The 13,389-nt window shown below is 40.2% G+C and overlaps 1 protein-coding gene across 1 annotated transcript in view; it reads right to left on the bottom strand.

Moving 5' to 3' along the window:
- The window catches only part of AHR (aryl hydrocarbon receptor), a 63,615-nt gene extending 50,249 nt beyond the window's left edge, over positions 1-13,366 (bottom strand). Inside the window, exons 1-2 of the mRNA XM_035316840.1 lie at positions 12,931-13,366; positions 5,666-5,853 (exon numbers count right to left, since the gene is read on the bottom strand). Of these exons, the coding sequence (XP_035172731.1) occupies positions 5,666-5,853; positions 12,931-12,986 (244 nt within the window). The 5' untranslated portion in view covers positions 12,987-13,366. The remainder of the gene's footprint in view (positions 1-5,665; positions 5,854-12,930) is intronic.
- Positions 13,367-13,389: the final 23 nt, after the last annotated feature.

The raw sequence follows: 13,389 nt of genomic DNA, 5'->3' as shown, positions 1-13,389 counted from the left end.
CTGAAAAAATACACTGCAACAGTCCTGGAAAAGAAGAAAATGAAGATGACATTAAGTATCATTACTTGCACCCAGTTCTCCTTTTTACCGTACAAACATATTGACAGAGTAAGCATTTCCTTTCTGATAAGGAAAGAATTTGCAGTTTTAGATGTTCTGTATGAGGTATATTAAATGTAAATTTTGTCAGTCTATAGCAGTATAGGTCTGTGCAGCTGCATTACTCGCCTAGTGACACAGCACTCCTAAAAATAAAACACTTCTGGTCAAGTTAAGAATAAGAATGAACATTTAACAATGAAAACATACACAGTTGGAGATTGAAGGTGATGTCACAGCTATATGGCTCCAATCAGCATTTGTGAGGATCAGAATTTAGGACTTCAAAGCCTAAATCCCTGCTTATGTTCTGTTATGTAAAATACAGGCTAAAATAGCCTGTAGCAGACAAGCCACATATGCTTAGTCTAACTCTGGGCTGGGAAGGGGAGGAGTGAATAAAAAAAGACAAGTATGGCAGCACAGATTAGGAAATAACTTGAATGGTACGACAGGCTGATACTTCAATACCCATACTATTCCATACACATTCTATAATGACTCTGGATGGGGTGGGGGAGAACACAGTGTGAGAGGAAATCTATGATTTTGTTTCCCCTTTTTCCTCTAACCCTCTGATAGAATACAAAACAGCTCATTCAAAAATTTAAATATGAATTAATACCTATGGTAGAAATACAGAATGCAGAAAAGCCACCTGATTAGACAGAGAACTGCGTAACTTCTAAGGCCAGAAACCAAGCAAACTGGAATCTGAATAATATTTTAACAGAATGATGCAACTGCTAGAAGAAAGACATGTGGTGGATTCTCCATTTAACTTCATCATGTCAAAATCAGATGGCACTCCACCAAAACCACACTCAGTCTCTCTCAAACTATGGGGTGTTTTTCCACCTTGGGAGTACAAAAACACCTCATAATGCAATGATGAATTAAGACAAGTTGAACCCACAAGAAGCTGCTGGCATCAACATGAACGCTTGCAAGCAGTAACTGCAGACTGACTGCATCGCTCTGTCCTGGAGGGCCTTAGCTTCTCCTGGCTTGGGAGGTGAGTGTCTAAGTGTAGAGCAGGAAGAGCAGGGAAAGAGGGCAAACATGAAAAGGAAGTTGGCCATTTGAAAATACATGAGGAAAACTGCTTTAGACAAACAAACCAGATAAATACAATCACCTGAAATAAAAGTGAGTCAGGATGTATTATCCTGGCCTTAGGAGGCTGAGCTTTAATCAGTTGTTTCATAATTAGAGGTTTCTGCTTCACATCAAAATTTAAAACTTGGTTTAAAAAAAAAAAAAAAAAAAGAACGAATTATTTGTATCTGTTAGACTGTAGATATATTGTAACCATTCTTAATGAGACAGAATAAACACAGTCTCCCATTTTACCTGTCTTTACCATCTGTACTGTACATCTTATCCTAAGCTGCACCCCTCAGAGCAGAAATCTCATGCAGTCTGTTCTCTCGAACATGCAGTACAATAGAACAGCAGGCATCACAAGAAAAACACATTATATCAAATAATATATTTTACGTGATGACAATGGATGCATTGCAAATTTAAGCTATGTTATGCCAAAGAATGTGTGTTAATTATATTACAAAGTAAAATTAGGCAATGCAAACTTACTGGAAAAAAATCTTAATTATTCTGTTATTGCTGTGCTTGCCAGAAACACTTGCATACAACATAAGAAACCAATTCTGAACTAATTTTGAACAGAAACTTTCTTCTGTAATTGCAGAACTGTCCAATAAGCAAGAGAAAAAAAAATATATACTTTAAACCACAGGAATTCTTAGCAAAATGGATAAAAGAATAATTAATAAGCAACACATTCAATTTTGTTTCTAACATATCGACATACACAGCACAGCTACTTAATTTCAGTTTCTGCAAACCTCTCCTTAATTCTCAGTATACCTTAAAAAAAAAACATGCCTGGACATGTTAAAAAACGTTATCATACTAATTCTGTTTTTATTCCCATTATCCCTTTAATCTAACTGCTTCACCAAAACCCTAAGACTCATTATAAGTGTTTTTTCTTGCTACGGTATTTAAATAGTTGTCAATTTGTCACATAAGGACCAAAGTTAGAGGCAAAAGGGCTTTCATTTTAGCATGCATGGGGAACACAGGCTATGCCTAAATGACCAGCCAGTTGTGCTCCAGATGCTGAACTCACACTAACCTGCATCCACATAAAGAACTGTTGTCCTATATCCTATTTCTATACACTTTCTACCTACCGCTGAATGCACACATTGGCATTCCACATCAAAACAGAGTGAAATAATACAAAGAGAACATTCCAAGTCATTCTTTATCGTCAGCAGACACTTGCCTGATTTATCCCAGTCTCTTAAAAATAACAAGCTTGCCTTAAGCCACTTTCAGAAAGTATCTTACACACACAAACCAAATACTCCAGCAGTGATTTAAACTCACCTGCTTGACTTTGAGGACTGCTGATCTACGTCAGTACATGCAGGTATCAGCACACAGCTGAAATACAACACTAGCTCAAATCATTTCTTAGCTTTGACTGACCACGCGAGAACTTTGGCTTCATAATGAAGCAGACTTGAGAGACATTTTAAGCCACTACTGAAATGTCTTTCTTGACTACAGAACTTCACGTTCCAATTCTAGCATATACAAGAGCATGCCAGAGTGCCTGATGTGAATATGGAAAGCCTTCTGCCACCGTGCTGACTTGAGAGTAGCCTGACCACACAGACAGCTACGGCATCATTGACTCGCGTAGCTGAAGGGCAGCCATACAGGATTGCTTAACAGCAGCCACTGGGGAACTTCAACAACAAACTGCAACAATCAAAAGCAAGTGCTCAACACAATATAATCAGTTACCGACAGAGAAAAGGAAGATGTTTAAAGGTTATGGAAAAGAAAAAGATGTACAACAATTTCCTAGAATCTGGAGTGTGTTAAGTGTGTTAAAGCCTACTGCATTTCTAACTTGACACTATGGAAAAACTCATCTGTCTTTAACTCCAGGAAAATTCAGTACCATCTCAATGATTTGGGAGGGAAGACTTTTTTTTAATACTTAGCTTTTAAAGTAACAACTAGACATCTAAGTGAGGCACATTTATTCAAATGGACACAACTTCTTGAGATGTCTTTCATAAAACAGTTCTTCCCCGCCCCTCACAGACTTCCGCCTTCAGAAAACAGACATCCACTCCGGATTATTTAAACTTGGAAAAATGCAAGTGTTTTCTTTGAAAAAATATCTATTGTTACAGCAAAAACTTGGGTTTCCTTTCAAGCAAGATCATATGATTATGCGTTTATATTTTACTTTCCGCAGGAATTTACACACCCCCCATTTGCATCCTGTTATTCATTTAGCGTTTCCCTTTACTTCAGCATGCTGTGTTAATAACATGGACCTGCTGGCTCAGGCCAGGCACTCAAGGTGACAATCGATGATCACTCTTGCATTTATCAGATTAGTTCTACAGAGCTTTCCTCATTATTTAACTACAGAAAACATTCCTTCAAAAATCAGTTCCGTGAGAAGCACTGTATGGGCAGATCATGAAACCAACTAACCTAGGGTGGTGGGGTTCTTTATTTTTGTTGCTGTTGGTATTTGTTAATTAGGTACTTTGAAACTTATTTCTCCTTTGGCAGGTCATTTTCAACTGAAATAGCATGAAATCTACTTAAGTAGATTACAATATTAAAAAATTATTTTCCTGTTGGCAAAACTGGATCTATCATAGTCTTAGATTGAGTTCTAATGTTTATCTTTAAGCTCTTAAGCACCTTCAGACTTACATTGATTACTAACCTGATTTGTAGTCCTACCTATAAAGAAATAGTCAGAAGAAAAAAAGGAAAAAAAAGACCAGATAGCTTCTACAAAGGTAAACATTATTCTTGCTTTATCTTAAATAATTTTATGTTATTTTGACTTTTTGAACAATGTATCTTCTCACATATATCAGGCTAATTTATTTTATAGAAATTACAGGAAAAATATTCTGTTGTAATGCACCCAGTATATACACTCACTCATTGTTTGCAAAATACTTTCCAATTCCTATCAGGCAAATTAAAACTCTGCTACTTAATTCATTGTGACACAACAACCAGTATTCCACAGCTCTGGTCCAGTATTACAGCCATAGTGGCTGCATGTCTCTGTATGATGTGGATTCCATTGGAACAGTACGTTGTTACTGAGTTGCAACACAGTTTAGGTGTGCTTCAACAGTATTTAAACTGCATCTTGAGATGGATATACAACTTCCCCGCTGTTGAATGGCTGAAAGCTACCTTAGTGTTCAAATTACAAACAAGCAACTGATGTAAATTTTGGTGTAGAGTGATTATAGGCTTTTCCATCCTCTTTTACATCACAAAACCAGGTAAAGCCCTGATTTTTTTCCTATATGTAAATAATAGCACTAACCCCTTTATTCCAAAGCCTTCGAGTGCAAGTTGTCAGAACAAAATAAAGCAAAAATCAAGCACTTCCACTGCATGAGAAATTGAGATCAGTCCATATGAACTGAAACACTAAATTTTTAGCTGGTAAGGACAGAGGTTATTTTCATGTCCAAACAACTCTGTCAAAAAGCAAAAACAAACAAACAAACAAAATGTTCAGCTGCAGATGCTGAGGAATGTAATTCTATCTTCGGTACAGTGTCATAAAACTTCTGATTGATTAAAAAATAGTACAATCTTATTTAAATACCAGCTCTTTGCTTTATTTCAGCCATGCAAAGGACCAGACTATTTCTGCTTTTGAAGAGACTGGCATGCAGCCAACCACCACATTTCACCCTACAGAACAACTCAGGTAATGAAGGAGAGAGGTCGAACTCCTCTGCCACCCTGACACAGTTACAGGAGGACACGTGCTGCTGGCCTAATTACTACTCTGAGCTCTGCTGTGTTACCCTCTCCCAGGATGGGGTCAGTGAATACCTGCCCACACAATTGGAGAACCTCAGCTGTCATCTTAATGCCTCATACGCTGCTTTAATCAGGGCTTGAAGACAGGAAAGATGTTGCCTCTATTTCTTTACAAGTCACCTTCATGGTAAACTATAGGAAAGAGTACTAACAGTTACCCTATATAAATAGGTCTTTAACCTATATGAAGTCCTCACCTATTTAAAGTCTTAAACCCTATATGAAGTCTTTTTCATGCAACATGAAGCAAAGCATACAGCTGACGGGAACTCATATGACATGTATTGAACTGTAATGGCTTTAGGAAGGCTATTTTCAGAGGAGGAAAAAATAAATCTCATCTCTTCTCCCCTTTGAAAGTCTAAGAAAAAGGACTGGAAGACTCATAAAGGGTGATATTATTTCCAAATGCAAAGCTTTGAAAGACTGGTGATTTAAGTGAAATATAAGTAGTTGCATTTGGTTTTCAAGAAACTGGAAAGCTTACTTTATACAGTTAGATTGTACATATCCATGCAACTGGATGTTCCATTAAAGTACAGATAAATTTAACAAGTTTAAGTACTTAAACAGCTGAAATCAGCCTACAGCATGAACAGAATTTTACAAGCAGTTCAAACGCAAATAAATTCCCAATACTTACCATCAAAAAAACTTTTGGCTCTCAGGTAACTGACGCTAAGCCTAAGCACAGACAACTTATCCAATTTGGCGATAACATCTTGAGGGAAAGGCAGAAGGCTAGCCAAGCGATCCAACTCCGCATTCAGACGATCCCTGTGTCTCTTGGATGGATTGGACTTGACTCCTTCAGCTGGGGATGGCTTTACTCTGTGGCAAAGAAACAAAATATAAACAAAAGTTCCTTCCCAAAATGAAGGTAAGTATTTGCCAAACCTAACATTACAAATAGCCTTTTAAACTGTAACATGCAAAATGTTTTTCCCAAGTGACTTCTGTTTCCCACGGAAAAAAAAAAAAATAGAATTAATCTAAGATCATTTAACTCCCCCCCAATACACCCACTATTAAATGAAGCAGAAAGAGATGCAATGGCTATCTGACCATGTAATGAATAGTTGAAACCTGAAAAGATTTAGCATTTATTAAAACTCTCCCATGATTTCACTTAAATGTCTCTTCAGTTCTTCCAAATATCTGTATTAAGACTAATTCAGTTAATATTTATTAATATTTGTGCACAAATTATTTGACAGTTTACTTTTAACTTGAATTACAATTTTTCACAGGTGTCCTTCATTCTTCATCAGTGTTTGGAACAGGTTATTGTCAAGTGAACACAACAAAAGGCTTAGGAACTTGCTAGACAACAAGGCATTCAAAACTGCACAAGAGAAGAGATACAGCTCAGTCAGCAAGTAAAATCTCTCTCGCTCCCACTATCAAACTTGTCCTGTAAATTAACTCTTAGCTGATGGCATTCCACTTGAGTATGGCATGACAAAGGCACACCTTTGTAGCTCACATAGTACCATGTAAAAAGCTTTCTGTTATGAAGTCAATAATGAACTTTTTGTAAACCCGCTGTTTTCTATTCATATTTGCTCTGAGCTCCAACTCCAGATACCTGAATACGAATACTCGTACCTTTTCATACATTCAGTAGTCTAAAAACAGACTTACATCCCCTCCTCACTTGAATTATATTTAGCCATTCCAAGCTAACACTAAAACCAATTAACTTATTTGTGCAAGCCAGAATACATTTTAGAACATTTATCACACTGTTTCCTAACTAAAGAGTGATTAATTCCCACTTTTCCCACATCACAGTTGCACTTGAGAGCTGCAGCCATTACTGACTTCTTACAATTTGGCTGCTTTCATACGGATGTTGGCTCTGCAAGGTGTATCATTCATGAAAATACTGAACATAAAGACTTCAGCAGTTAAATTCTTCAGTATTTTGTTTGGTCTGCTTCCAAGTTTTGTCTTTAAATCATTTTTAAGATGAGAAACTGCAAAAGCTCCAATAGTTATTTTTGCCACTGCTGAAAGTGAACCATACTGAAAACCAATCTCATCTTGTGCTTCCAGTCAAAAAGGTGTCCACTCAATAGAGTGGACATTCATTTTCTTAGCTTGTTCTTTTTTTCTTCCCCTCCTTGTGTGTGTCAATTACACTTGTTAGTTTAAATTCAAACCATTCTTTTTACAGGCATTGTTTATTCTATTTTTAACACTTGTCAAAAACTTGCACTTACGCCTGGCTACCTGACCACTGGCTCTGAAGCTGCCCTTCTGTCCATTAAAGGGGGCATGCTTTTTACGTGGAGCCTGTAACTTGAAGGTGCCATAATATAAAATGTTAGTGAACTAATAAAATACATTAGCAGCAACTACTTACTCCTTAAGTTGACCTTGCGACAGACTAAGCATTGCCTAGGACACAGTTCTAGCACAGCTCTATACTACAAACATTGGAAAAGTGGGAAAAGAGATGAATCAAAAGGATAAATGAAAATTATTCTTCTTAAAATAAAGTAAAATACTATCTTAAAATAATTTAGTAAAGCTTTCTTCACGTTCTCTTATTCTGGCAGAATATTCACTTGTACAAGATTAACATAACTTAAATAGAACCCTTACAAAATAAGGATCAAGAACACTAAACATCACCAGCAACATTCAAAGTTGCTTCATAAATATTTTTGTGTATTAAACAGACATAAATATAAGCACAGAATAATAAATTCCAAACCTTTAGCAGATAACAGCTGCATAGCAACCAATGAAGAGCTCACCACTGTCAAATCAAACATGTTTCTAGAAAGCAAAGGTCCCCATGAAAACAGTTCATCATATGCCCTAGCTGCGTTGCAGAAAGTTATCTTCAAGGAAAATGGAATGCTATGTCAAGATTAAAATCCATGCATATTTTATTTATAAAGAAAAAAAAAAAAGGAAAGGAAAGACGGCTAAAGAAGGTAACAGATTTTAAGCTGACCTTTTGGTTCTTGATCTTTTACCTTACTTACAGGAAATTTGAATTCTCTAATCAATCAAAGGCCAGAGGTCTCTGTGCACTCAGTATCTCTTAACTGAACCGAGTCCTTATCACCCAACAGCTGCAAAACAAGCAAGGACAGCTAATTCTAGTTTTAACATTAGAATAGATTTGCCACTGTAACATTAGTTGACTACTATTTTCAGAGGTCTTCTACAAACAACTTAACAGAAGTTTTAATTACACACGCTTATCATGTGTGCACTCACAGACATTAATTACACTATGTTATTAAAAAGTACACAAGTATTTGAGTCTTCTTATTAAGAGGCCAAAATAAATCTCAGTATTTATATGCTAAGTTGTATTTTTAAAGGAAAATAGATACAGTTCTTTTCTTTTAGAAAATGAAAACTACACAGATTTATTTTGTTCAACAAAGAATTATTATAAAAAAAAAAAAAGAAAAAAAAAAAAGAAGCACTGAAAAGCATGATACCTTCTTCACAAGACCCAAGTGTGAAATGAACTCAGGAAATAAAATGATGTGCAAGAAGAGCATTAAAGAAACAGAAAATTATGTCTAAAAACTACTTAAGAAGTTCATCAGAATGGCTTTATCACTTAGAAAAAACAGCATGAAAGAGAATATGCATGTCACCTGATGGATTTAATCTTTTCAGCTGTGTGTTTTTCATCTCATCTTTAAAATTTCATGAAATAACATGTTATTCTTCTGTATGTTACTCAACTAACTGTAGCTCAGGTATATGAAACACATCAGTTACCACTACGCATGTTCTACATAGGTGACATCCCCCCAAATTCTCTGTTTACTTTAACAACTAAAAAAGACTCCTATGCACGTACGCTCATTTCCCACTCCAAATTTACCATTCATGAACATTCCGGTGATGATTCCTTTGGAAGCAACATACACAAGACAAACTACCAAACTCTTTGATCAAAAGACTATCCTGAAGGGACAAGAGACACTTTCCTATGGTTCCTTCAACAGGCAATGAAACCAGCAAAGGTTTAGGCAGCTGAAGGGATCAAAAGCTGTTTTTATAAAAAACACACACACTCCAACCAGTGGTGTGCTGCTCATCGGATGCTGTACAACTGTTCTGTTTGTCCTGCAGGACCAAACAGTCTCAGTTTGCTCAGGTTGTCTTGGTGTCGGAGCAACCCCAACAGAGTGATGGAGACAGCCGAACACAACAGCCAGGAGTGAAAGCTTCTTGCTCAGTTCTAACATATTGCAATACTGTTTCAGATCACAGGCCAAGCCTATTCCGAAAGAGAAATCAAAGCATGCTCTTCGCTGCTGGCCATAATATCTATGTTTGACTATATTCATTTGTGGCAGATTTTCTTTCCAAAAAGTATACTTTTGCAAGAAGCATTGCTAAAAAAAAAAAAAAAAAAAAAGAAACCACCACCACCAAAAAATCAAAGAACAAAACCCACACCAACCAAACCTTAGAAACAGTCACTTTCAAGTAGCAGTCTACATGTAACATACAGGTACACCAAGACTTGCAGGGTTATCATTTCTAAGTTTATTCTACTTATGACAAACAGCTTTAATGTCTGCCTTTCAAATGAAAGGTGTAAACTGTTGTATGTATGATACTGCCTTAAACAAAGCAATCTTTTAATGATTATTTTTCTTTACTGACGAAGTTGCATTTTGAAGGCTTGTTCTGGCACTTCTTGTTTGTTTGTCTTGAAAGAAAACATAAACAGTCATGTTGTCTTTGTCTTTTTTTTTTTTTTTTGAAATTAAAAGTATCTCTGCACTGCTTTCAGACATTATTACGTCTTAATTTGTAGTCTTAATTAAGGATCAACCAGTCAAACATTTTTCTCTGGAATATTTAGTATCATGAATACTTTCAAACTAACTCAGAACAAAAGCGTATCATTTCTTATTTAGTCTGCTTTTTCAAGAAACATGCTGTTATGCTTTTTGTGTCTGCACAGTATGAAACATTTAGATCCCCCCCACCCCATTCCTTGTCTATTACATTCATTCAGTTATGAAAAACAACTCCTTTCCAAATACTGGAAAAAAAAAAAAAAAAAGGAAAATAAAAGAAAAACAGGGCAAATCACAGCTAGATGGAGGCGGAAAAATATAGAAGAACTGCAAGGTGGAGCAATTGTAATATAAAGTCTTCCAGATAATGTTAGGATCTATCTCCAGTAAACCCCACCTCAATAAAACTTTGCATTTTATCCTCCTAGCATGTAAAGTCAGCGGCTCAGCTACCAATCGCTTGAGAAAAGGAATACAAGGCCTTCAAAAAAAAAAAAAAAAAAAAAAAAAAGGAAAGAAAGAAAGAGGGAAAAAGCAGGGGCCATGCCGTTGCTCGCCAAGCCCCCAGGCACGCAGCACCGCCACGGGCTGCGGCCACCAGGGGGACCCGCCCGGCTCCGGGAGGAACCCGGCGGAGGGCTCCGAGGCTCCCAGCGAGTGGTTTCTGCAGCACATTACATTTTACTGGAATGCAGATTGTTTACTAGGCGCTTTTTTTTCCCCCTTTCTTCAGATGACAAGATAACAAGATGAAGTGCAGGAGCAGTTGCTTTTCTTTTCCAGCCGCAGTACTGTAGCTCCCTGCTGAATTCAAAAAGCGCTTTTCAACGCTTGGCACTGTCGGGCAGCTCCCTGCCAAGTTCAGTCCCTTACACGGCACATAAAGACAGGGTGGTTGCAGGGGAAGCTTCCTAAATCGGCTGAGTTATCATCATGGCTTTAATGAGTTACTTGTACCTGGAGCAAGACGTATTTCTTCTCCTTCATTTTTTCCCTATGCACAGTAAGGCACTGTATGATATAAATAGCTTCTTCCACTTCTGTGAGTTGGCTGCCTATCGTTGCAGGTTAACAATTATCAGGATCCTTTCAAAGGTATGTATATGGCAAATGAAACATTTAAAGAACTATCTACAGAAGCAATCTTTGTAAAAGGTACTACTCCCAGCAATACATCACTTATTTAATTTTGCAGCTTTTTTTGGAGGAACTCCGAATTCTGCTAGGGACACGAAATACCCAAGTTCAGACACTCAGATCATGGCAGTGTCAAACCATAGCGCAAGGAAACAGCATTGGGACTATTCTCCCCTCCTTCCCCCCAGTCAGTTACAAGAGCTTACAGCCTCTCCCTGTGGTTTTTGGCCCAAAGGTACATTCTGTAATAGGTGACATGAGAAATCAGAGCTCTCTGACCCACCAGCAGTGATCCGTAAGGTTGGTCTAAGAGCACAAGGAACCAGAAAGCATAGCTGTTAGGAGAAGAAAAAGCGATGCACGCAAGATAAATTCATCTTGCATACAAATAATTTCTGGCAACCCAAACAAGGTAGGTTAATAGTCATGCCTTTTCTTCTATGGACAGGTGAGCATACAACTTTAATATTAATGGCTTTATTTTAAGAGGAAACAACACTTCTCTCTTTGGTTTTAGAGGGCAAATTGTTCAATACAGATATGATTCCCATTAGGAATAAAATAGACTTCAAGTTCAACTAATAAAACAAGCGTGGCCAAATTATATAAAGAGAATACCTACGCAGAAAGAGATGATTTACATAGCTACTATAGTAACGCAACAAAAAAAAAAAAAAAAAAAAAAAAAAAAAAGGAGTTTCACATCCTCTAATCCAGCCTAAGAATTTAATAGTAAGCCAGACATTAACCGATCTTACCAAAAAGGCAGAACACCTCACCCTTTCGCAATCGGAACGTAAGAATTATTTGCCTTCAGCAACTAATAGTTGACAAACACTACTAGTGCTTTTTTACTTCTTCCCCAAAAAACAACACTAATTTTGCTCTTGAAATCCAGATCTACAGAGCAAGTCTAATTCAGCGCCTCTGTTTGGAAATGAGTGATCAAAAGAAAAAAAGCAAGCACTGCTGTTCACATTATGACTGTACCTTCCAGCAAGGGCTTTAAAAAAAGCCATGTTTAGACTTCTTGTGCTAATTTGTAGACCGAGAATCTGGATATGTGTATGTATTCATTCTAACAGCTCCAACCGTAAAGACGCAAGCACCCCAGTTAATTCCCCTGCCCTGAGACAGTTGTCTGCTGTAAGTCTAAAACCATACCATTAACGTGAGAATTTCATTAAATATTTGTCCTTCTATTTAACAATTTTGGAGTTTCGGCAATTACCTTCCACAGGAGCACTCCTCCGCAACACGGGGCATTTTTTGAGCCCTGTATCACGGCTAGGTTATTCTCCCTGCAGCCCAGTAGTTCAGCTTTACTACTTTTTACGACCTATAGGTACTCGACTTCCAGTCGAAAGTGCAAGTTAAACATCCCCTGTGTCCTGCACATCGCCGGCCAGCCGCTCAGCGCAGCGCCCAGCGCCCGCTCCTGCGGCAGGTGCACAACGTGCCACTGCCCAGGTAGCGAGACGTCTCGCGGGGGGCCCCCCCCCCCAAAGTTTAAAAATAAAAAACGTGGCCAGATTTCTTTTCTCTGGTCTCTTTCGACCTTAAACGGGACCCGCAGGGGTGCCGGCGGCGGGCTGTGGCCGCTGCGGTGCGGCGGCGAGGCCGGGCCAGCGCCGGGAAGGGGCCGAGCGCCCGGCGCTGTCCCCTCAGGTGCCTCCCGAGCCGGGGCGGCCGCGCTCCCTGCTACCACCTTCGCCCGCCTGCCGGTCGCGGGGGACGCTCGCTCCTTTAATTATTATTAATCAAGCGAAATGAAACAAGATCACCGGCCCCAGGGGCGGGCACGGCAGCCGCCTTCCCTCTCCTTTCCCGGGCTGAGGGGCGCGGGCAGGGCCGCGCAGCCGGCGGGCAGCCGCCCCCGGGCAGCCCCACGCGGGACGAGGCAGGGAAGCCGCTTCCCCGTTCCCCGTCCCCTCCCGGCTCCCGGCCCCTTCTTCCCAGCCCGCCGAGCGCCGCTTACATTTTCTGCACAGGTTTCCGCCGCTTGCGACTGGCGTAGGTGACATTGGCGTTCATCCTGCCGCCGCTCCAGGGCCGCCGCCCTCCTGCCCGCCTCGCTCCGGCTGCCGGGAGGGGGCGAGCCCCGGCGGCGCCGCAGCCCCGGCCTCGCCCGCGGGCCCCGGCCCTGCCGCCCAGCCCGCAGCTCGCTCGGCTTCCCCGGCGCGGCGAGCTCGGGAGGCGGAGGCGCCACGGGGCGGGGATCCCAGGTGATCGGCGGCGGCGGCGGCGACACCCACTGGCCGCCCCCGCGGGGCACAGGTGTGGGGGCGGCCGGGGCTTTCCAGCGCCGCGTCCCCCCTCCGCTGCCGAGGCGACACCGAGCACCCGGTCGGCCCCGCGGTCTCCGCGCCCCGGCGCGGCCGCCGTCTGCTGGCCGAGCGCCTGTCAGTGTGCGCGGCGCCGGGCCGGGCCGCGCCTC

This window comes from Oxyura jamaicensis, chromosome 2 (assembly GCF_011077185.1).
Source record: "Oxyura jamaicensis isolate SHBP4307 breed ruddy duck chromosome 2, BPBGC_Ojam_1.0, whole genome shotgun sequence".
Lineage (NCBI taxonomy): Eukaryota > Metazoa > Chordata > Aves > Anseriformes > Anatidae > Oxyura > Oxyura jamaicensis.
The sequence above is the reverse complement of the archived record's forward strand: the minus strand, read 5'-3'. Positions and strand labels throughout refer to the sequence as shown.